Source organism: Vipera ursinii (assembly GCF_947247035.1).
Source record: "Vipera ursinii genome assembly, chromosome: 2".
In the NCBI taxonomy this organism is placed as follows: domain Eukaryota; kingdom Metazoa; phylum Chordata; class Lepidosauria; order Squamata; family Viperidae; genus Vipera; species Vipera ursinii.
This window is the reverse complement of record NC_139513.1, coordinates 190175506-190201426: the sequence shown is the minus strand read 5'-3', so window position 1 is coordinate 190201426 and position 25921 is coordinate 190175506. Positions and strand designations below refer to the sequence as shown.

At 38.7% G+C, this 25921-nt stretch overlaps 1 protein-coding gene across 1 annotated transcript in view; it reads left to right on the top strand.

The window, feature by feature from the left end:
- SPAG17 (sperm associated antigen 17) overlaps positions 1 to 25921 on the top strand; it is a gene marked incomplete at its 5' end in the record, with an annotated part of 124780 nt that overhangs the window by 37075 nt on the left and 61784 nt on the right. The window contains 10 exons of the mRNA XM_083353470.1: positions 2129 to 2266; positions 2350 to 2460; positions 4186 to 4336; positions 4599 to 4829; positions 14064 to 14140; positions 17670 to 17824; positions 19376 to 19566; positions 21315 to 21400; positions 21749 to 22012; positions 25414 to 25525. Coding sequence (XP_083209596.1) covers positions 2129 to 2266; positions 2350 to 2460; positions 4186 to 4336; positions 4599 to 4829; positions 14064 to 14140; positions 17670 to 17824; positions 19376 to 19566; positions 21315 to 21400; positions 21749 to 22012; positions 25414 to 25525 — 1516 coding nt within the window. The remainder of the gene's footprint in view (positions 1 to 2128; positions 2267 to 2349; positions 2461 to 4185; positions 4337 to 4598; positions 4830 to 14063; positions 14141 to 17669; positions 17825 to 19375; positions 19567 to 21314; positions 21401 to 21748; positions 22013 to 25413; positions 25526 to 25921) is intronic.

Below are 25921 nucleotides of genomic sequence, written 5' to 3'. Positions count from 1 at the left end.
TTAGACTTCAGGCTTTATCTTCTGACTTCATGCCTTGTCTCTGTGGACTCTGATTCAGTTGGACTTTTTGGAGAGCTGTCTGCTGAAAGGTACTCTACAAGTGAAACCTGGGGAACGACAATAGGGGTTTGTGGTGTTCAATAAACACATTAAGCCCCATTGGTATGTGTTTGTATGGACTGGAAAAGGACAGTTTGTCTCTGACTCAAGACATTCTCCAGGAGACAGTGTCCTGCACCCAGCCAACATGAAGTAACTCCTCACTGATCATGTCTAGCTGGTTCAACAAGTGGCTTTTTGATCATTGCAGCTGGCCCAGATGCAAGCTTCCAGACTGTCACAGCCATGGTGCAAATGCCCAGTCTCTGTGTCACATAGGTTTGATGGCATGCTTGTTCTTATGCAACCCAGCCTGCTCCTGGATAATTTTTCAGTCTTCTGTGTGCAACTGAAAAGTATGTTTGAGGAACTTCTAAAGGCCCAAATACTAATAGACAGTTGCAGGAGCTGAAACAAGGACAGTGCCTGGTGGTTGATATCAGTGACTTTTGCCTAGTAAGCCAGGACTTAAAATGGAATGAGGAGGCCCTCATTGATCAATTTTAGGAGAGGCTTTCCTTGTAATTACTAGATGAGTTGTCAGGACAGATTGCCCCAACACTCTTTAGGAACTGATGCGTCTGTGGCTCTGAATTGATGGTTGGCACAACACAACAAAGAAAAGCAAGAAGACAAGAAGTGGGGTCTTCAGGCTCTGTGATGGTGTGAGAGGAGATATGCAAGTGGTGTGTGTGTGTGCTCAACCATTGCCTCACACAGTCTGAAGAGGTCCGAGACTGTCAGGAAGGGCTCTGCCTGTATTGCAGGGTGCCAGGTCATTCGACTGCCAAATATCCCACCAAGGCAATGCCCATGATGGCGGGAAATGTCAGGGACCTGGTCTAGAGGAATCAATAGGTTGGGTGCCCTTAATGGCAGGTCTGGCTCAGCAACCCCAAATTACTATGGTGTGGCACTTGATGGTGTTGGTAATTCTGACCATTCCAGGGAGAGAAGAATTTGTATGCATTGCACTTGGGGGTGACCTTTCCAGCAAAATGGGACATCTCGCAACATGAGATGGCTCTGCCTTTGCTTGTGGAAATGATTGACGGTCAGTAGCTCTGTTCAGGACCCATGGCAGCAGCAACTGCACTGATCCACCTGCATATTGGTAGCCATGTGGAGTGGCTGGAGTTTTACATGGTGGTTGCTCCTCACTTCCCACTGATGCTCAGCCTGGAATGGCTCCACGCCCATAATTTGTGTATTGTCTGGTCAGCCTAGGGTGCTCATTTCAAAAGTCCCAAGTGTCACCCCCCATAGATTCCATGTTTGTGCAGTGGAGAAGTCCCTTGGAAACCCCTTAGATCCCCCCTCCAAAATCACGAAGTATGCCGCTCACTTTGGTGAAAAGGAAGCAGAGCAACTGCCACCCCACCATTCCTGTGACTGCCCCATTGATTTGGTCCCTGATGCAAAACTGCCAGTGGAGTGGATTTAGTCATCAGAGCTGGAGCTAGTGGCTCTTCAGGATCTCATTGACAAGAATGTGAAGTAGGGATAGAGGCAAGCCACAATATTTACAAAACTGGACCTGAGAGGAATGTACAACTTGATGCACATACAGGAAGGAAATAAAAGGAAAACTGTGTTCAGGGTTTAGTATGGCCACTTTGAATATTCTGTCATGTCTTTTGGCCTTACCAACACACCAGAGTGTTCCTGCATTTCATGCATGATGTGTTTTGGGACCTACTGAACCAATGTTTTGCCTCTGGATTTTGGACGTTGTGCCTTGACTTTGAACTTCGTGCTTTGCCTTCTGACTTTGTGCCTTGCCTCCCTGGATTCTGATTCAGTTGGACTTTGCTGAAAGTTGTCTGCTGGTAACCTGCTCTACAAGTGGGACCTGGTGAATGACAATAGGGGCTTGCTTTATAAACCCCATTGGTGTCTGGGTGTATGGACTGGGACAAGTCAATATTGATGCTACAGGTTCTGTTACTGTGATATCTTTAATCATTCTTTCAACATGTTTTTCTCTCAGAGCAATGGAATAATGAAATAAAATATATATTTATGCTAGGTTGTTGCATCAGAAGAAAATCTTACACCACCAAGCCTAGTGATTCCACAGCCACGTGAAGATGGGTTGGATCATACCATTGCCAGTCATATTGTTTCGATTCTACCTTCACTTGCCCTTCCTGAAAATGAAAAAATGGTTTGTATTGTCTAATGCTGATTTAATACTTTTATAAAAATTATAAATAAGTTTATAAATGCATGCTTTCTTTCCTTTGACAGGAGCTGTATAATTCTTTTTATCCTGAAAATGATGAAAAAGCTACGGCTCCCAGAGGGCCTCTAATACTAAACTATCATGATAATTTGTCTCGGAAGCTACATTGCGTAAAGGTATAATATAACATTTATTTAGCCTTTTTCCCATCAATAATACAAAAATAGAGAAAAGGAAAGAAAGAATACCATTATAAATTTGCCAAATTCCAAAGGAGTGCATAAATTGTAAGTACCTTCAGTTCTCTGCAAAGGCAAAATCTGTGCTCATATAAATCTAATAATAAAATTATACAATGTGCTTAGGTTTCCCCAATGTAAAATGCTAAAATGTCTCATAAGCTGCTTTTTAAGAGCAATATTTTATTTTGTTTTTCTACTTTATCTTGAAAATCAAGACAAAAGCTAAAAATCATGAAGGTCAACCAAGAAAAAAATAAGAAAAAAGATACCTGTCAGTGTATAAATATTTTTAAGTGTAAAACTTAAGTATACTTTTTAAAGATCCAGATTCAAGACACAATATTTTAGCAAAAATGTTAATTGATACTAACAGTAAATGATGACCTGGTTTTAAACAGGAGGGGGATTTGTTGCTACCAGCCTCAGCAGCAGGGCAGCAGGAGATAGCAAAGAAAAAGGCAAAAGCACAAAAACAGGAATTATTTGCAGATAAGAAGCTGGAACTACAAATGATAGGCAAGAGAATGATTTGAAAAAGGACTCTTTACTGGATATGCAAAATAAACTGTCTGAAAGTTTAAAAATTAAATAGGAAAAACAAATGATAAGCTAAGAGAATGGATCCACAAAAGAGGCTTGCTAAAGCCTTGAAGAATTGGGTAAAGAAGAATTGAAGAGAAATTAAATCCTATGATAATATCTGATCGAATTAAAGATTAAGACTGTTAAATGTAAAATGAAGAAATATAAAGTTGGTTTATTTGTTCAAGATTAAAATAAGACTTTTTGAAAAAGTTCTTGCAACCTTTATGGACTTTTTGCTGACACCAGGATTCAAATGTTGATATTTTATGGATTTACTTATTGATAAGGGATGGGATATGGGATGAAGAGATATCTGTAACCTTATAGGAGGTGAAAGTTGCTAAATTTGTCTACTTGTCATGAAGGTTGGGAGTCATTTCTTTATATATATTTCTTTTTATCTTTTTTCCTGCACTTTGTATTCTTTCTCTTCTTTTTCTCTAAGTTTAGTTTGTATTACGGTAGTTTTTACTATACAGTCATTTCTGAAGGATACCATGGTTGATGATGTCAAAAGCTGCAGAGAGATAAAAAAATCATTGCAATCTTATTGTTTATTTCTAAAACCTTTGCTTATGAAATATCAATTGGCAGTCCTACAATAGGACTTAAAAAATGACACAAAATGTTATACGACAATCAATCAACATTCCTACAGTGATATCATAATAATATCACAAGTGAAGAAACTATCACCAGCATATCTAATTCATATTAACCCTGTGTTCTTAAAATATGTAGATCTAGAGATCAGGTTTTTACATTTTCATTTTCCAAAATATATGTTTTTAAAATTGTATACTTTAGGACACCACACTTAAATCTGGTCTTGCTTTTCAAACAAGTAAGAAGCAAAATGAGTATGTGAAGCTTTTGCTAGGCATAATGCATCTGTGTTGCCTTATTTCTGCGCCACCAATCCTCTCCCCTAGAAGCAGTACTGTCATTCCAATGCCCCGAAGAGATAGAGGAAAAAAAGCAAAAAGCACCTTTATGTTCTCCAAATATGAAAAGTTGCTCATTCCTCCTTTCAATAGCACAGTCAGTGAAGTTTCATGTTTCTCTTCACTAAAGGTAAAAGATGGTTTACACCCAATAAAGATTGAAGAGGAAATGATGGAAAAGCTGCCTTTGATGGAACTTCTTAAATTCCCTCTTCCATCACCTGCAAACAATACCAAACGCCTTGCCAGGCTTCATGAACTTATGCACTATTGTACTGATGGTAATAATATTATTTTATTGGCCTACTGTTTCCAAAGTAGTCCAAATCTTTGTTATATTGAATTTCTACATGATCTGGGAAGGAGTAGAATAATTTCCTCCTTTATTTGATACTTTTTTTTTTTTTTTTGCTTCTGGGAATGCATTGGTTGGAATAAATTTGAATCGGCTACGAATGATAAATCAGATTTCTGACAAAATAAAAAGCGGATTCAGGCAATTTAAATGGACATTTTTCTTTCTGTGGTTTAATTTTCTTGCAGAACATATGAATTGGGCTGAAGTAGAACGAGCTTTTCGAGTGTTTACTTTTGAAAGTTTGAAGCTGACAAAAGTCGATAAGTATGGGCAGCTTGAAGACTCTGGCAAGATGCTTGGTGGTGATGATGAGGTGTCTTATATCCCATGGGACAATCCTGCTAGGTTTGCTAGACAACTGAGACAAGAATTATTTGGCAAAAAGGTTTCTAAAGAGCTTAATTTGAATAATTCAGGTAAATAATTTTTAGATGTGTTTTGTAAATATATTAAAGCACAGGAAACCCTATACCATTTCAGATAAATGGTTGTCCAGTCTCTTTTTGAAAGCCCCCAGGGATGGGGCACCCACAACTTCTGAAGGCAAGTTGTTCCACTGGGTTCCATTCCTCTCACCGTTAGGAAATTTCTCCTTAGTTCTAGGTTGCTTCTCTTAGTTTCCATTCATTGTTTCTCATCTTGCCTTTTAGTGCTTTGGAAAATAGTTTGACTCCGTCTTTGTAGGAGTCTCTCAAATATTGGAACACTCCTATCACGTCTCCCCTAGTCCTTGTTTTCATTAGACTACATACCCAATTCCTGTAACGGTTCTTCGTAGGTTTTAGGCTCCAGCCCCCTAATCATTTTTGTTGCTCTTCTCTGCACTCTTTCCAGAGTCTCAACATCTGTGGTGACCAGAACTGAATGCAGTATTCAAGTGTACTTTTACTAAGGCTTTGTAAAGCAGTACTAGAACTTCATGTAATCTTGATTCTATCCCTCTATTAATGCAGCCTAAGACTGCATTGGCCTTTTTGGATGCTGCCATACACCGTTGCCTCATATTTAAGTGATTGTCCTCTAGGACTCCAAGATCTGGTTCACAATTGCTGACATTAAGCCAAATTTCACTTACCCTGTATATAGTTGTTTTTTCTTGCCTAAGTGTAAAACCTTACTTTTATCTAGGTTGAATTTCATTTTGTTAGATAGGGCTTAGTGTTCAAGTCTGCCAAGATCTTTTTGGATCTTGAGCTTTTCTTCTGGTGTGTTGGCTATTCCTGCCAGCTTAGTGTCTTCTGCAAATTTGATTAATTTCCCTTCTATTCACTCGTCTAAATAGTTTATGAAGATATTGAAGAGTATTGGGACCAAAATAGAATTTTGTGGTACCCCACTGTTTACTTCCTTTCAGGTAAATGTTGAATATGATTTGTCAGCCAGCTACAGACCCATCTGGTGGTGGTGCTCTCTGTTCCACATTTTTCTAGCTTGATAAGAAGTAGGTTGTGGTCTACTTTGTCAAATGTTTTATTGAAATCTAAGTATATTATATCCAGAGTTTCACTGATTCACTAATTTAGTTACTTTGTCAAAGAATGAAATAAGATTTGTTTGGCATGATCTGTTTTCAATGAACCTATGTTGGCTACTGGTATAACCATCCTTGGCCCTCTTTTTTCCCCCCTAAGTGATAGAAAATGGCTAGTAAGGGGGAGATCTTTCAAGAGGGCTGCATTGACTACCAGAGAACACGGGGCTAATGAAAAATCCCCCCAAAGACAATAAAAAAGCAGTTTGCAAGACAATGGTGCAGAAAGATATTTGCTAGCTAAAGAGGCAATATTAGGCCTGGGAAACTAAGATGAAAGAGGATTGAAAGGCAATGTGGGGCAGATTTTGGAGGATCTGAGTTTGAGTTGACACAATCAGGAAGCAGACAGAAATGATGGAGAAGATTACACTACTTTACAGGTGGAGGGATCATATTTTAATTGCTCCCCTGTAGTAAAATTTTAAAATTCTAAGTCAGCATAATGAAGATTTCAGAGTAGGAATGTTTTGCACTTTAGTGCAAAAAGCACAAAAGGCACAAGGCACAAAATCAGGGAAGGGAGCTACTTTCTGAGAATTTCTGCTTCCTCTTGGAACAGTAAATTGCTCTTGAGGAGGGACATCAGTTTGAGCCATGTCAAATTAACTTACAAAAAGGGACTTTAATCATAATAAAGCGTGGGATGGTGCCATTGAAGGATTTTTTTTTAATTGAGCAAAGGCATTTATCTCTAGGAATAAAAATAGAATGATACGTTTAATGATCTTGATAATCATTTGTTAATTACTCATTGTAGAAGGCAGATCAGAAACTGCACCTACCATGGTAGATCAGAAAGAATCTGTTGGTTCTTTTTTGAAGCAGCACATTAAAAGCTTTCATGAACTGCATGGAAAAAAAAGCTATACAAAAAGAAGTGAGCTGCAGATGTGTTGAAGTGAGCTACATTTCACAAGAGTTTATGCCATTATAATGAAATTTGTTAGAAAGAAAAGGTGTTACCGGACTCCTCCTGTTTTTTTGTTTCTGGTTGCTTTTTCCCCCCAACATAGACTAACAGCATCTAGGATGGTTCAAGGGTCCCACCGGTAAGAGATTGCCGGCGGGTAACACCCAGGCCTTCTCAGTGGGGGCGCCTGCCCTCTGGAACCAGCTGCCAGTGGAGCTGAGGACTGCCCCCGACCTGCGATCATTCCGCCGGGGCCTGAAGACCTGGCTCTTCGAGCTCTCGGGCCCAGGCTGAGGAGAAATTTATTTTAATTGGGTTTTTTTAATTGTACAGGGTTGGTTTAATCTTTTTTAAATTGGTTTTTTAACTTTTGTATAGTTGATTTTTAACTCCCTGTAAACCGCCCTGAGTCCTCAGGGAAAGGGTGGTATATAAATGCAATAAAATAAATAAATAATAAATAAATAAATAAGGAAACTTTGGCTGAGATATCCATTCAGCTGTGAAGCTCCTTTGGATGTTATTAACATCAGCATAAGAATTGTGAGAATAAAAGCAGATGAACAACTTCGTATGTTTCTCTAAGCTTTTTGAATGAAATGCAAAATAAAATTAATCAATTACTATTCTTGTTGTTCCTGTGATTATCATTAAGATTCTTTTTGGGAGAGAGCTACAATAGGGCATATTGAAAAGAGTAGAATTTTTTCTGAGTAGACACATATAGGATAGCATTAGAAATGTGTTCATATTATCAGCTTGATAATAGTTTTAAATGGTAAATCAAAAGTAAAATTTACACTGAATAAATGTCAATTTACATGAAGTCTGAGATCATATTCATATTTTTCAGGGGTCATCCATTCTGATCTCTGCAGTACTCACATATGAAAGAGGCTCTACTTTTCCCAAACAAAGTTGTTTCCAGTTTCTAAGGGGAACCTTTTCTGTACTGCTACTTTCAGGGCTGAAAGCTGAGGACCCAGATTGTTGGGGGCAATTAAGCTGACTTTGTAATAATGCCGCTTGGGGGTGTGTGAAAGCCCTAATAAGCAGGCATATACATAGAATGAAGGCTACTGCTAAGCTTGTAAGCCGCCCTGAGTCTTCGGAGAAGGGCGGGATATAAATGGAATTAAAATAAAATAAAAATAAAATAAAATTGGGAATGCAGGGGAACTCCTGTATGAATGTGTATTTAGAATTTACCTAATTGTCTTTTTTGTATTTCTTTTTCATAGAGCTAGACTCTGAGCACAATACATTTCAAAGTCAACTGGACGAAAGTATCAAGAGACAATCCAAATCTTTCAGCTCAGGTATATGTTCCTTGGAAATACAGTATGTTCTTTTCCTTTTCCCTCTCTATTTTTTTTAATCCCATTTATATCCCGCCCTTCTCCGAAGACTCAGGGCGGCTTACAATCTAAAGCAGAAATCAATGTGCTTAGCACATCTGGAATTCTCTCTGGAAACTTGCAGCACTAATAAGAGGTATCTGTTGATTCATGGATATTGTTTCCAAGACTTACTGCTGCATGAGTTTCTGACCATAGGATTCTTTTTTACTGCATTACTGCACACTTTATGCCTAGCCTTGGTTCTCTCTCTCTCTCTCTCTCTCTCTCTCTCTCTCTGTGTGTGTGTGTGTGTGTTTGTGTGTGAGAGAGAGTGAGTCTCTAGCATGGTATGTGGGGATGCCAGTATGCCTCATTAACCCATCTCTTAGCAAATGCCAGGATTCCTACTTTCTCTGACTTTTTACATTAATTAAAAACAGGAAGCTAAGCCTGCTGCAAAACAGAATGCAAATGTCCAACCATGTCTTTATGTACAAAAATGACTCTGGACTCTACAAGATTAAAAAAAAATGTTCCCAGTAGCTCCATCCCAGCTCTTCGTAAACATGTCTGTTTTGCTCATGAAAAGGACAAAATTAAGTAGGGATAATTGTGGCATTCTTGTAAATTCCCATGGCAACTACTTTGTGAATGAGCTAGAGCCTATAGTTTGTCCTTAATATCCTGTGTATGCTCATCAACCCTAAAACGTTTTGGACCACTAGATTATTTGCTTATAAAGGAAAGGCCGCTTGTTCAAAACGATCCAGCCACTATTGGTGACATTGCTGCAGAGATGGAGAGAAGATGTACAACAATTATCTGAGCTCAGGTGTTTAGAACCCATTGCATCACTGACTGGAAGTGCCATAATATCTGTATGGGATGAGGTGGCTGGAGTTTTGTTTGGAAAGGATGAGCAATCTGTTGACTGTTCTTAGCTGTAGCTGTTTATATACCGTATTTTTTACCTTACATAACATAGCATCCTAGCATTTTTTTACAAACCTATTCCATTTTCTGAGTTTAGAACACACCCTGAGGCCATTAGCTTATCATAGGTATACATATGCTATGATACATATGATATGGGTTGAATAGAAACAGATGGAATTTAGTATATTTTGGCTCTACTTTTTGTTCATTATATGAGTTCTGTTGCCAGTGTAAATAATTGTGTCTGGGACAGTTAAAAATTCAGATTGAAGCCCTTCTTTTCTGGCTTCCCCTTTTTCAATATTGCCCATTCTCTAACGTAGCATTGTATGTTCTTATTAACTGCTAGGCATTCCCTCTACTTCAAAAATTATGACCACTAAAATTAGCATTGCTCTTGTCCTCTTAAATGGAAGGAATCCCTATCTTTTCCAAAGCACTGGCAAGGATTCCCTTTTAAGAGTTCTTTTAAAGATCAACTGATTTTCCATTATCTCTCTGCTGGACCATACGGTTAGCAGATGAAGAATTGCTTATTGTATATAAGATAATTTAGAGCTGGAAAACAATATTTCTGGGTTAATGGAATTTGATTCCTGAACTAGCCCTATTCTAACTTCTAAAATGACCAAGAGATGAAAGGAGATGGATGCATGAATAAATACCTCCATGAAAGAAGCTATAGACTGTTGATGTCTAAATTTGCCTTCACAAATCTGTGAGCAGTGATAACAGGGATACTGTGCTCCCATCTTCATATATTCAAAAGCCTGAATGTTGAGGAAGGCTTAAAAAAAGGTGATTCTGCCATGGAAGCCATGGCTGTTAATATAGTTGCTATGGCCTGAAGTCTTCATGCATAAATATACTGCTCAAAAAAATAAAGGGAACACTTAAACAACACAATGTACTATATTTAATAGTAGGATGTCTTATTTTCTGTTCCCTTTATTTTTTGAGCAGTATATATAAAAGCAGATATCAAGAGAAGAAGAAAAGGCAAAGCTTTGAATATATGAATATAATTTTTGAAGATTGCATGTGGCATTCAGAGACCAGTCAACGTCGGGTATCCCAAATATGTCTGTCTGCCTACGCAGAGTTTATTGTATTTATACAGTTTTAACAAGCAGGAAATTACGCACAGCCAAAGCATTGTTTATTGGTGTACTCCCTAGTCAATCTTAGAGAATATCTGAACATCCCAAGCCAGGGCAGAGTCTTCCTTATCTAGCTGGTTCCTTGCAGTGCTTGGCAGTGCTAATTGGAATGAGCTCATAGACATGTGGATAACAGAATACTGGGGCAGGCAGTTTTCTGCGCAGGGTCCCTTCATATCCTTGACCTCCATCTCTACAATTGCATAGCACCCATTCTGTTCATTGAGCATTTAAGTAATGGGAACCAGATAACAGAATTTAACATTTCTAAATATTTTGTATATATCTTCAAATATATTCCACAGATTTGATTGCTGATGTTCATGAAAATGATCTGAACAATTCTGTAGATAAGGTAAGAACTGCTGAAATAAGAAGCAGAATGTATAAATACGTTCTAGTAACTGAGCATTCCTTGTTTTTAATTTTAAAAATATGCAATAGCTTGAATCTCTTAAGAAGCTTGAAACACTTGATCTTGTAAAGATATGTGTGCTATATTCTAGCTGCATAAGTAGAACTGGAGCCTCTCATTTCATTGTTCTGTTCTGAAAAAATGATGCTGTTGACAGTTATCAAATATTTCATATTCCTATCTGTTATTCTGTATTGTTTGTGTATTTAAAGTTTTATTCTTTGCAGTGAAAAGGAAGTGAAAATGTATTTTCATATACTTAATATCTGAGATTGACGTTTGTGGGTTACACATCAGTACAGAACATCCATAATCTTTGTTTTATCTCATCATATTTGCTGGTTTTCACAAAATAGGGATTTTTTTCAACAAGGAGTTGTGAATACACAGATTATTTATTATTTATTTATTTTATTAATGGGACTTATATCCCGCCCTATCTCCCGAGGGACTCAGGGCGGCTAACAACAACAAAAATTAAAGGTCTCTGTACAGTAAATTAAAATTAAAAACACTCCAGTGTTCTTTTTTCAATCATCTCCACATTCTTTTCTAAACTAATAAGCTTTTCATGCTACTTTGAAGATTGACAAAGTGGTTGCCTAAAAATTTCTAACATTTTCCTCTGTTGCCATTTTTACAACTGAGCTTGCTCTTTAAGTGCTGCTACTTGTTTCATTGGTGGTAAAGGAGGAAGGGAAATAGGTTAAGCATTTTCTCTTTTCATAAATAGAGATCTAATATTACTATTACAATTATTTTCTGCATTAATAGCTCTGAGAGGTTGTCCTGAACATTCTCTAATTTTATCCCTATAGTAAATATGAGATAAATTGGGCTGAATGGTCCAAAATTGCCCAGTGTGTTGTGTAGTCAATTGTGAATTTGAACCCTGGTATAAATCCATTACTAGGATGACTAGAGTGAAGAAAGGAAAACAGAGGAAAAAGAGTACTTTTAGAACATGTTCTAATTTAAGAATGAGCATTAATAAAACCAATAACCCCCTAAAATGTTATGCTGATCAAAAATGATATATATTCTTCCTTCAGGTTGCATGTAGTTTAGCACCTTAGGCATTATGACAGAATGGTACTACAGTAAGTGGCTGAATTTCTTCATCATGAAATAAATAACCTGAAATGTAATGGGTTTTAACATGAATTATCCTAAAGATTCCTAGTGAAGAAAAAAATGGAAAAAACAAGTATGAGCTGAACTTCAAATTAGGTATTAATTATACCTGAGAGATTCTTCCAACCTCTCTGTGCATTAAGTTGGTTATGTGATTGTATTATAACTTGCTTTCTACAAAGAGGGTGTAAAAGCTGCTTTCTTAAAAAAATGAACCTCTGATAAAAATCATTTAGCTTCCATATTGAGAATTACAATGAGAGGAAGAAAGATGTAGGTAGTCCTAAAATATATTTAATATAATCATACTATTTTGAAATTGCTTTAATGATTAAAGGGGGGTTGGGAGTGGGGGGCACCATTTTACGGTGGTTCTCCTACCTCCTGGGCCGTTCGTGGTCGGTGTTGATGGGAGGGCAGAGGTCCGCCCCGAGGTCTCTCGTTTGTGGAGTTCCTCAGGGGTCGGTCCTCTCTCCCCTCCTGTTCAATATCTATATGAAGCCGCTGGGTGAGATCATTCGTGGTTTTTTTTCTTTCCACCCCAAACCAACTCAGTGATGCCCTCGACGTGATGTCCCGTTGCCTGGAGTTGGTTCAGGTTTGGATGGGGAGAAACAGGCTCCAACTCAATCCTGCCAAGACTGAGTAGCTGTGCGTACAGGCATCTCGAGTGAACCATTCTATTCCATCTTTAATGATGGGGGGTGAAGTGTTACCCCCCGTCGATAGGGCTCGCAACTTGGGTGTCCTCCTGGATTCGCGGCTTAGTTTTGAAGATCATAAAGGAGTCGTGACCAGGGGGGCCTTTGCCCAGGTTCGCCTGGTGCGCCAGTTGCGGCCCTATCTGGACCGAGATGCCTTGCGCACAGTCACTCATGCGCTTGTGACCTCCTGGTTAGACTATTGCAACGCTCTCTACATGGGGCTGCCCTTGAGGACCACTCAGAGGCTTCAGCTGGTGCAGAATGCAGCTGCACGAGTTGTGATGGGGGCTTCCCGATACTCCCATATAACACCTCTGCTCCGTGAGCTGCATTGGCTTCCGGTTGCCCTCCGGGTGAGATTCAAGGTGCTGGTGATGACCTATAAAGCCCTAAATGGCGTGGGTCCGGGATATCTGAAGGAACACCTGCTGCCGGCATCAAGTTCCCTTCGTCCAGTGCGCTCCCACAGGGAGGACCTTCTCAGGGTGCCGCCGGCAAAAGACTGCCGGTGGGTAACACCCAGGGGGAGGGCCTTCTCTGTGGGTGCGCCTGCCCTTTGGAACCAGTTACCTGTAGACCTCAGGACTGCCCCTGATCTTCGTTCGTTCTGCCGGGACCTGAAGACCTGGCTCTTTGAGCTTTCCGGCCAGGACTGAGAATTTTAATTTTAACTTATTATAATTGGGTTTTAATTGGAGCTATAGGCGTTTTATATTTTACTCAAGGATAATTTAATTATTTTAATTGTTATTAACTTTTTGCATTTGTAGTGTTATTTTAATTACCTTGTGAACCACCCTGAGTCCCATGGGAGAAGGGCGGTATATAAGTTCAATAAATAAATAATAAATAAATAATTAAAAGCAAAATAGACGTCACATAAATACATGTAAATGTTATAATTCATTTTTCAAAGCATGGTGTACTGCAAGACTAATACCAGGAGAAACAACATCAAATTGTTAATGAGATTAGCCTGTCTCTAAAGCTGAATTTTAAGAAATTCACTTTCAGAGTTTCTTTCTACTTATGAAGGCCATATAAACTTTTGAATATATGTGTTCTGCTATTGTCTGTATATCCCCAATAGATCCACAAATATTGGAAGTGAAGAGAGCACTATTGTAATTTCTAGACAGTATTGGTTGAGTGCTAACATTTTTAGAAAAGGCAGTGACATTTTCTATTTCTTCTTCTGTTTTTAATAGCACCTTCATACACAAAATGAAGATATTGATATGTTAATGAAGAAAAGGGCCATTTTATAGAAAATAAGGTGTTGAATATGCAGATTTATTTATTTATCTGTCAATCAATCATATTTATTGGCTGCTCATCTTACCACAGATGTTAGATTTATATGATAGTATAGAAATGTAGAGGCTTTACACTGATCAATTTAAAATGAATTAGATTCTAAAGCTAGAAAATAAACCATTGTGGATTATTTTTCACCTCCTTCCCAAAATTTATTAAATGAGCCAAATTTTATCTTTTCTTTCATAAGGTAATTTCAGCCATCCAAAAGACCCAGCAGCGGTGTTTGAATGACTGGAGTTTTGTTGAACATTTTCAACCACAACTCCTCTTCCAGGTAACTTTGAATTGTTGCCTCATTTAGAAAACATTCTTGCAGAGCACCTGCTTAACATGCATTTCTAGAAAATAAGTGTATATTTTCAACATTATACCAAAGGTTGAGATTAATCTGAGGACAATTACTCGAAAAGGTGTTCTTTGTGTAGCTATGGATATTCTACGAGAAGTCATTTTTTATTCTAGAATATTTCAAGATTATGGATCAAAATAAACCATGGTCAGCCTGACAAATGGCTTTCTTCAGAAGTGATAGATAAAGTGCAACTTCACTCACCCTGTTTGATTTCTCAGTAGTTTTTAATAGTATTGACTGCAGTGCCCTCCTAGATAGTTTAATTGTATTAGAGTTGGGACCATACATATATTTGTATGTGTGTGTATGGAACTGAGGACTTTGCCTGTTTTGAACACATATGAACTTTGTTAGAAAGGTCTAGTACATAATGTACAAGTTCTCCGAGATTCTTCAAGGTCATCAAAGATTTGATTGCTAAATTATCTTTCCTGATAGCTTAGGTACTATGATAGCTTAGCTAGTATGAGTCACATACTGGTAACTTTACATTCTGTTTGAATGCTCTATGTGAATATTCAAGTACAGGAAGTGGTAATCAGGATGTTGAGTGGGACACTTTGCTGTCTGCATGTTACAAAAACACTGCCATTGAATCAGTTTTGCTCTTAACATACTAATAGGTCATCTTTCCCATTACAGACCAGCCTATTACCAAAATAACCCAACCATATATTTTAGAATGTGCAGAAATGGACAGATTAACTTCAAAGAGTAAAGAGAAAGAGGACTCAATTTATTTTAAAACATGGGATAAATTTTACCAATGGTTAGGAAAATGAACTAGCGAGAAGTGAATGTGATATGTTTATTTTGAATATATATTAGTAAGGAGAATAATATGTATTGACTAATTGATACCGTATATGATTATCGTTTAGCATGTTTATTATAGCTATTTACTGTTATATTAATTAGTGTTAATCAAACATATATACCCAGACAATAGTCTGTTTGCTAAAGCTTGAAAATGTTATTGGGGGCCAACCCCAATGTTGTTCCCAACCCCGTTCCTATCCTAATTCCAATCCTAACCCCATCCCAAATCCTGATCCTTACCCTGGTTATATCCTCTTCCTAACCCTATAAAATTCAATAAAAACTCTTATAAAAAGAAAAAAGAAAATTGCAGATAACCATGTTGTGCTTACTCTCCATTGGGCCTTCTCAGTGGTGATCCTGAAATTTATATGTCGTCTGTCCTTACAATCAAGTGAAAAAGTATACCGCAATGAAATTTTTGACTTTTTAAACATATTTCATTGTATTTAATCTTCATTTCAATAATATTGATAAAGGATATATACTAATGACAATATGCACCATTTACATTATATTGTGTAATTTAAGTAAACATAAATGAAAATTTCACATGTGGAAAAGCTGTAAATTTATCAAATATATAAAATTAGAATCAGGTGTACCAGAGGAGGGACACATGAATAGAACACTGTTAGAGAGGATCTGGGAGATACCTGTCCTACTGAAACTTCAGACATTTAGTTTCATTTTTCTTGTATCATTGAAGGGTGTAATATCATCATGTCTAAATTGGAAGAGCTCTCAGAGACTTACAAAAAGAAAAATAGAAATGCATGTTAGTCTGGGAAGGGGTTTGAAAAAAATCACCAAACAATTGGACATCAATCATTCTACTATCTAGAAGATTATCTGTAAGTGGAGAAGATTTCAAGCAACTGCCAATTTACCCAGGTCAGGTTGTCCCAGCAAGTTCAACCCCAGAGCAAAATGTAATATACTGAAAAAAGTCTTTAGGAATCCCAGAGTCACATAACCTACAGCTAGCTCTCTCCACTATTGATATAAAAGTATATGAGTCTACTATTAGAAAGACCGTGCCCAAATTAGATCTATGTGAGAGGTATGCCAGGCTGAAATCTTTGCTGTCTAGACAGAACGTCTGCAAGACTCAAGTTTGCTCATGAATACCTGGGCAAAAACCAGGACTTAGGTAACAATGTGCTCTGGACAGATAAGGCAAAGATATTTTGCTAAGTACCAGAAGATAAATTTGACAAAACCCAAGGACAGCATTTCACCACAAGACCCTGATACCAACCATAAAGCATGGTGGTGGAAATGCTGTGGTTTGGGCCTACTTTGCTGCATCAGGACCTGGACAGCTTGCCACCATGAAATCCACTATGAATTCTTCATTGAACCAGACAGTCCTAGAAGGTAATATGAAGTAATCTGTCAGAGCATTGAAGTTCAGCCCAAAGTGGACCTTGCAGTATAACAATGACCTAAACATTCTAGTAAAGAAATAGCTAAAACAAGAATTTGGTATTTTGGAATGGCTATCTCAGAGCCTGCTTCTAAATCCCTATAAGATGCTATGGAACTGTGCATGCGAGAAATCCCACAAATATTGTATGGCTGAAAAATATTCTGCATGGAGGAATGGGAAAAATATTGCTTTCAGTCAGTATCAGAGAATGGTAGACAATTATAAGAAATGCCTCCTTGAGGTCATTTCTATCAAAGTGGTCAATGCCAGGTATTAGAGCAAGGGGGTATTTACTTTTCCCACAGAAGGAAATGGCATATCTGTTAATTGTTTGTTGAATAAGGGATTGTAGAATTCATTTTATCCATTTACATCATGTCAATGCTGCTAACATCAGATGTTCTTGCTTTGACAACAAATGGAAATGCAGCCATTTTCTCTATTACTTTTAGAATTAGTTGCTGCTGGGAGGGGGAATAGAGATGAGAGTCCAGCTAGTCATAACAATAATAACTCAGCCGTGGGAACCCAAGGACATTGGGCCCAGAGCTGATTGTGTTTTGGCAGGCTGGAAAGCTGGGGAGAAACCCATGCTTCAAGTTAATTGGGGAATGTGATTTATGACTGTTTATTGGAGGAGGGAATTGCACTTTGTTACTTTGTATCCAGGGGAGGGGAATTTAGTTTCTGGTTTCAACTATGTAGTGCTGATCCTTTGTTTCTCGAATAAAAAAATCTTTAAGGTAAACAATGCCTCGAAGTTCTTTTGAAGAGTTTCATCTGTCGGAACCATGACACATCACCTTTATCTTCATACTGTTTGAATAAAGATAAAATATTCATATATTCACATCTTAAGAAAAAATAAGCTTTACATGAGATTAACTTATTTTTTCACTTGACTGTATCTTTACTCATTTACTTTTCTTATTTTAAATATTATGTCTTGCCTTAGTTTTTTTCTTTTCCTCACTTTTTCAAATTGAATGTTATTTTTATATTGTTCGCTATTTTATACAATCATTTATATTTCGACTAAACATTGTAAAACATTTCACAATTTCTATTATTGGTATCTTATCAGTTGCCTATAAATCAGTTGGCACAAATAAATGTACCCATTGTCTTTTCTTCTGCATCATCTCTACAGATAATCTCTTAATGAAAAGAGATTTGTATTCATTCTTCTCTTGTTAACAGGTCCTTCACAATGCAACTCAGAATTATAGGTGCATTGATTCCTATTATCATACTCAAGATAACTCTTTGCTGATAGTCCTTCATAATCCCATAAACCAACATCGTCAATTCCAGGAGTTGTGGAACATTTCACTGCATTCTGATGTTGGGTTCAGGTAAAATGGATTTCAAATACTATCCTATTATCATGTGGAAAGGGAGTGAATTATAACTGAATAATAATTCATTGATGATGAATGACTGGTGCTACTTCATCATCATTGTTGGTAAATTATTTGTAAAGTTTAATAGTTAGCAAAAGAAAACTGATTTTATATAACAATAATCATTTCCCAATAGATAACATCCAATGAGATTCAACCATCATATTTTTGAATTTCAAAAAAAGGTGAAGTAGGTAACAATATATTTTTAAAAATTTCACACTTGTGCCAGACATTTTGAATAACACAAAGGAAATTATCAAAAGTTTTTTTAAATAGTAATTATCTTAAAGATTATAATTACAACAGTAAAAAGGGATGGCAGTAGCGCATCCATTCTTGCTCTCCTTGAACTCTCTGTTTTAGGTACCATTGACCATGGTATCCATTTGGGCTGGCTGCAGGGTTTGGGACTGAGTGGTGCAGAATTACTCACCACCTTTCTCAAAGGCCAGTCCCATTTGGTGTCAAAAAGGGGCAAGAGGTCCAGCCCATGGCTACCACTTGTGGGATGCCACAAAGCTTGGTACTCTGTCCACTCCTTTTTAACATGAAACCACTGAGTGAGATCATCTGACATCATGGGATGTGATATCATCAGTATACTGATTTAAGACGGCTGTACATTTCCATCTCCCTGATCCAAGTGATGCTATAGCTGCCCTTTTTCAGTGCTGTAGGCTGTAGGTATCTGGATGGGGGACAACAGGCTTCATCTGAAACTTGGCAAGGTGGAGTAGCTGTGTGCAAAGGACCTCAGATCCAGTTGTTTATCATCTTTACTTGTGGATGGTGTTGCACTACCCCAGACAGACCCACTGCGCAACCTGGAAGTTGTTCTGGAATTTGTGACTCCTGCTCAAAGAGCAGTGATAGTCATGACTAGGCCTTTGTGCAACTTCATGGGTCACGCTCTTATCTGGATCATGAGACCCTATGCCTGTTCATTGATGGCCTAGTCATCTCTTGGTTGGATTATTGCAACAAGTTCTACATGGGGCTATCCGTGAAGAGTATTTGGAGGCTATAGCTGGTGCAGAATGCAGCAGCGTACACAGTTCTGGGAGGCCTAGGCTGGCACATAATACTGCTGTTCTGCAAGGTGCATTGGTTATCATTTTGCTTCCAGATCCAATTCAAGGCATTGGTTATTATCTTTAAAACTGTAAATTTATTTATTTATTTATTTTATTGGATTTGTATACCGCCCTATTCCGTCTGACTCAGGGCGGTTTACAGGGCAGTTAAAACCATGAAATACAAAAAATTAAAATCAATTAAAACAATTAAATTAAATTCAAGCCCCAAGAGTAAATCTAAAACCCAGTTAAATTAACAACCCCATGGCATGGTTCCATGGTATCTGAGGAATTGCTTGCCCCCTCGTGCCAGCAGAAGAGGCCTGCTACGCACCCAATCTGCTAAGAAATTTCGTTGGTCAAGGTCAAGGAGAAGAGCCTTTCTAGTCATTGTTCTGATTGATAGCAGTAATACATTTTACAGGAATTATTTGGAATTGGTGGCTGCCTCCATTGATGAATGGATAGTGACAGAAGAAGCCAAATACCAGGAAGAAAAAATGGCTAAGGAACTGGAGGAACTTAGATTAGCTAAAGAGGCAATGGAGAAAGCTCCTGCTGAGGTCAAGTCTCCACCTTCTGGCAAAAAGGGGGCTGCTACAAAGAAAGCGAAAAGTAAGTATTTTTATGGTATTGACAGGTGCAAAGAATCAGAATCATATGTTGGAATTATTGAGATTTATTGCTCAAACAATAAAGAATCTGGTCAACTAACATTCAGTGCTAATAATTGGCGCTAGATAAGTATCAACAGAATTCAAGAGGGGTTGGAGATAGATGTGGGAATACAATAACTTTAGGCTGATGACTCGTTTAGCTTTTCCCCCCCTCCCCCCACCTCTACCTCTCCTACAGATATAATCTAGCGGTGTCTGTGACATAAGCAACCTGTTATATTTCAGTTTAGAACCAGGCATCTCACTCAGAAGGTTTCATCTGAATGTCCCAAATGGACTGCTGTGTAGTGGAGCAAAGCTCCAAACAGCTTCATTATTTTGTGGAAGCAAAACTAAAGACGTTTTGAATATTCTGGCATAGGAAACAAAGGATACTCAGTATGATCTGCTTCTCCTTTGTATTTTTACACCAGGGCCATGGGAATAAGGAGCATAGCAGTCTGTGTTAATGGGTTATTGGCCAATTAATTTTGCAGAAATATTGGCAAAAGGAACATTTTTTAAAACATGTTAAACATGCATTCACACACATAGACTCATCATTGCAGACAGCTTGACTGAAGTCTTTTTTCATACTATGAAGCTCTTTATTTAGCACACAGGTCAAAAAGGGACTAAATTGTTTAAATACCCCTAATACATCCTTGTTTGGTCAATCCCAGTATTTTTATGCTGTGGAGTTTCTTTAAATGTTACTGAATATTTGCATGGGCAGCGTGCTAGCTGTCCCCCTGCAAGAAAAGGACCTGCTCTCTTTAACTATATGAGTAGCAAACATTAATTCTACAACAGCGAACTATCCATTTTTATTACACCTGTTGTTTGGCCAGGTGATGCCAAACAAAATATGTCATCTTTAGATCCTTCAAACCAAGCTCGGCTCATGATAATCTTGTAGACTTTGACCTATAATGTTCTTTTAAGGTAGTTTGCTATTGCCTTCTTCCTAGTTTTTTTTTAAATTCCAGCATGGTTTATAGTTTATTAGTCAAACAAAAACACCATTGCTACATAACCAGAAACCTAACCAATACAGATTAAAATTTCCAGTTTCTGAAATGCATCCTTGTCTTCAACAACAATCCTCAAGGACATATACACAAAACATCAGCAAGCTCAGATGGGCAACATAAAAATTTCACAAACAAACAATAAAAGCAAGGGAGGGTATGTATTGCTTGCTTTTTTGTTTACACGAATATGGAAGTAGCTATTGCTAACTTTGGAGATGTTTTTTCCTAACCTGTTCTACTATCCTGGTATTTCTTGGTGGTCTCCCATCCAAGTATAAAACAGGTTTGGCTTACTTAGCTTTGGAAGATCAGCCAAGGTCAGCTATATACTGCTACTTAACTCAGCTATGCTATTTCCTACCTGAAAAGCACTTGCAATTTTCAGGCATGACAAGAGATAGATCTGTTTAATTCTCCCAATGATTATGAGAGAGTAGCTTTTCTGAAGCCAATTATTAGGCCAGAATGAAAAAGTGCATATTTCTGTTTCCATCAGTGGAAAGTGCTTTTTTGAGGAGAAACATACTGTTGGATTTCATTGAAAACATCTTCCTACACAGAGTCAGTTTTTTGCTTGCTTAAAATATTTGACACTTACCCAAGGAACCATTTATATAACAGTCTCATATTATATGGTATGGTTACAATCTTTATGCTTTCTCAAATGTCAAAGGTTCTACGAAAAGCAAAGTAGAAGTTTCATCTGAACTTGTACCTGAGAAGGAAAAAAATATATTTGTCAGAGATGAATCTCTCAAGGTAACTACTGATTACTACTGAATACCACTTATTCCTCTATTTATGTAGTTGAGATATAAGAATGTATCTAGTTAAATTAGCAGTTGTGATCATAGTAATGTTACTGTGATGCAGTATTAAATAATGCATATTATAGTAATGTCTAAATCACTTGATAGTTGTAATGTAATGCAAGCAAATAATCATGTTGCTTGCAACAATTCCCTAAAATAGCAATTTTTCTAAAGAGAAAAATAAACAAGCCTTTCAATAATGGATTGATTTGTTGGGGCAAAACCCAAATTGCTTGGCTGTGTTAAAATCCACATTTGATGTTAGGTCTGACTCTGAGCTTTCCTTTTTCTGTAGGCCTGGAAAGAAGAGCAAGATAGACTGTTGGAAGAAGAACGCTTAAAAGAATTAAAAAAAGCAGAGAAGAAGGAAAAATCTGATGGGAAAAAGAAAGGCCAGGGTAAAGAGCCACCCATTCCTGAAGAAGGAAAAGCATCGAAGAAAAAGGGTTCTAAGGATAAAGCAGAAACATCCAAATCATCAGAGGCTGAAGATCAGGCCAAGTTGCAGAAACAGAGTAAACAAACTGTGCCTCCTTTGCCTGCAGAGCAAGATTATAAGGTGAATCAATTAAGGATTGTGTAAATTACTGGAAATAATTCTAGTTACTATGTCAACCCTTGCAAGGTTCAGTAATAGGTTGCACCTTTCAAGAAGTCTCCAGTGCTAATGTTTTGTCTGTAGCCTGGATTTTCTTACACAATCAATGTAGTTGTGCCCCAGCAATATTCTGGTGTGGTGCTTTGTTACCCCTATAGTTTCCCATAATAGATTCTATGTCTGCAAAGACCTTAATTTAGATTCTTTTTAGGGCTTTGTTGACTTTAGTTAATTGCCAGGAATATTTAGGAGTTTCTGATGTCAGAATAATAGCAAACTGGGACATTTAATCTTGTCGATTTAATCTGGGAAGAGTTCGATCCTGTGACCCCTGAAGAAGTGGACAAGATCATGGGGAAGCTGAGCTCCACCACGTGTTTGTTGGACCCGTGCCCCTCCTGGCTGACTTATGCAGCCCGGGATGGGACACGAGGCTGGCTCCAGGCAGTGATTACTGCTTCTTTGAGTCAGGGTAGTTTTCCCGCCGCCTTGAAGGAGGCGGTGGTGAGACCCCTCCTCAAGAAACCTGCCTTGGACCCAGCAATTTTAAACAACTATCGTCTGGTCTCCAACCTTCGCTTTTTGGCGAAGGTTGTTGAGAGCGTGGTGGCGCATCAGCTCCCTTTGTTCTTGGAGGAAGCTGACTACCTAGACCCGTACCAATCGGGTTTCAGGCCCGGGTACAGCACGGAGACGGCATTGGTTGCGCTGGTGAATGATCTCTGGCGGGCTCGGGACAGGGGTTGTTCCTCTGTCCTAGTCCTTTTAGACCTCTCAGCGGCTTTTGATACCATCGACCATGGTATCCTGCTGCAACGTCTCAGGGGGTTAGGAGTGGGAGGCACGGTTCTCCAGTGGTTCTCCTCTTACCTCCTGGGACGTTCGCAGTCGGTGTTAGCAGGGGGGCAGAGATCGACCCTGAGACCTCTCATTTGTGGAGTTCCTCAGGGATCGGTTCTCTCGCCTCTCCTGTTCAACATCTATATGAAGCCGCTGGGTGAGATCATTCGTGGTTTTGGAGTTGGGTATCACCAATATGCTGATGATACCCAACTTTTTATTTCTACCCCAAACCACCCCAGCGATGCCCTCGACGTGATGTCCCGTTGCCTGGAGGCGGTCCGGGTCTGGATGGGGAGGAACAGGCTTCGACTCAACCCTGACAAGACTGAGAGGCTGTTCGTGCCGGCATCCCGGGAAATTCCGATTATTCCATCATTGGCCATGGGGGGTGAGCTATTACCCCCCGTAGATAGGGCCCGCAACTTGGGGGTCCTTCTAGATTCACAGCTCTCTTTGGAAGAGCATATTGGAGCTGTGACTAGGGGGGCCTTTGCCCAGGTTCGCCTGGTGCGCCAGTTGCGGCCCTATCTAGACCGGGATGCCTTGCGCACAGTCACTCATGCGCTCGTGACCTCTTGTCTAGACTACTGTAATGCTCTCTACATGGGGCTGCCCTTGAGGTCCACCCGGAGACTCCAGCTGGTGCAGAATGCAGCCGCGCGAGTCGTCTTGGGAGTTTCCCGATACTCCCATGTTACACCTCTGCTCCGCGAGCTGCATTGGCTACCGGTTGCTCTCTGGGTGAGGTTCAAGGTGTTAGTTATGACGTACAAAGCCCTTCATGGCATGGGTCCGGATTACCTACGGCAACACCTGCGACTGGCGTCAACTTCCCTCCGTCCAGTGCGCTCCCACAGAGAGGGCCTCCTCAGGGTGCCGCCGATCAAAGAATGCCGATTGGTGACCCCCAGGGGGAGAGCGTTCTCTGTGGGCGCGCCAGACCTTTGGAACAGCTTACCGGTTGAGCTCCGAACGGCCCCCGACCTTCGCTCCTTCCGGCACGATCTTAAAACATTCTTTTTCGAACAAGCTGGCCTGGTCTGACGGGATGGGGTTGGGTTTTTAAAATTAGTTGTTAACTTAATATGTATTAATTTTATGGGCATGATGTTTAATGGTTTTTTAATGGTTTTTTAATTTTTGTATCTGATTTTTATTGTGTATTGCCCTGTTCACCGCCCTGAGTCCTTCGGGAGAAGGGCGGTATAGAAATCAAATTATTAAATTAAATTAAATTAAATTTTATTACTTATTTTGTATTATTTTGGTTATTTAAATGTTTGTTTGGCTCTTAGCTTTTATAAATTTCCTGGAAGGGAATTTTAATCAAAGCAGTTTTAAAAAGAAAACCATACATCTAAAGCTTCATGAGTATGATAATATGATGGCATCAGTGGAGGGAGGAGAAGTTAATATCTATAGTTAATATCTATATAAACTTATGTTTATCTATGTATCAAAAGTTATGGAACCATCCAAAGTTTTTGGAAACAATTAGTTTGTGGGGTCTTGGATGGAGATAGACAGACACCTTTGATTTTCTGGCTTTAACTTTTTTAAGTACATAATTGTATCAGGATAAAGATGGAAAGCAGAATGCAAGGTGATCTTTCTACAACAGTTTGATGGAAAAAGATGATCTTATTTTCAACAGTGCCTTTCTTGTTGATCTTTACAATTGGACAGGTTCATAACAGGAGAGGTGGTTCTTAGATAGGTCCTAAGGCAAGGGTCTTCAAACTTGTCCCTTTTATGACTTGTGCAGTTCAACTCCCAGAATTCCTCTGCAAGCATGCTGGCTGAGGAATTCTGGGAGTTGAAGTCCACAAGTCATAAAAGGGCCACGTTTGAAGACCCCTGTCCTAAGGCTTGTAGGCTTCCACTTTTAAAGTGAATACCAACACCTGAAATCATGTCTTGTAAAATAATAGGCAGCTGTTGCAGATTTTTTACCCTAGACCAGGGGTCTTCAAACTTGGCCCTTTCATGACTGGCTGGCTGAGGAATTCTGGGAGTCCACAAGTCATAAAAGGGCCAAGTTTAAAGACCCCTGCCTTAGACAGGTGATTCCTCTACTTAGCTTGCAGAGCATACTGTATCTCAGTAGTCAAGAAGCTAATAAAGGGTTTATTGCCAAAACCTATACAAGAAGTGTCCTCCCAAGGAATGCCCTTTCCTTAGGACCTCCAGAAGCAAGACCTAGTACATAAGTCAACAAATCCGTTCAGTCTGAAAAACTTCACTTGTATGTTTCTTTTTTGCTTTAGGACCAGAGAGATCACCCATACATGGGCTAAACCGATGTGAAACTCTCTGATCTGCAAAAAGAACAAAATAAATTAGGCAACCATTACAAATTTTGATTTCATTTTCATTTTTAATTCCCAGGAATTGAGCCGCCAAAGGTTGATTTAGTAAAAGAAACCATATTTCCTGATTTGATTTGTTAGTGATTCCCAGTTTCCCCATTACTTGTATTTAATTTGATAATATATTGTTCTATAACTGTTCTCTTCTAGTTTCTTGGATATAATATGGGTGAGAATCCCATTCAAGTTTCAGGGACTATCCACTATCTTTTCCCTACTGATGGAGGGCAAATCCAAGCAGAAAAAATAATGTTTGAAAGAGGTAATTTTTTCATATTGTGCAGGTTTCCTATCGGACATTGAAATCATGTTTATGTGCTTGTCACATAGTATAAACATTGTCCTGAAACTTTAATCAGAAATTAAATTAATTGGAGGATAAGACTCTCTGTGACTAATACTATAGCCATGCAGGCTAGATATTATTTCCACATTGCAGACAAAACACTTCTCAAAAGTAGTTGCTGCAGAACATGCTGGAAGATGAAATTCCACGTACATACTGCTTGTTGGCTTCTCATAAGAATCTGGTCAACTGGCTGTGGGAATAAAATAGTGAGGACTGAAGGTGGGATAACATAGGGTCTTAAGCCCAGCTATGTTCAATAGGACTTGTTTTAATATTAAATGAACAGTTGAAACAATGTGACAAACTGAC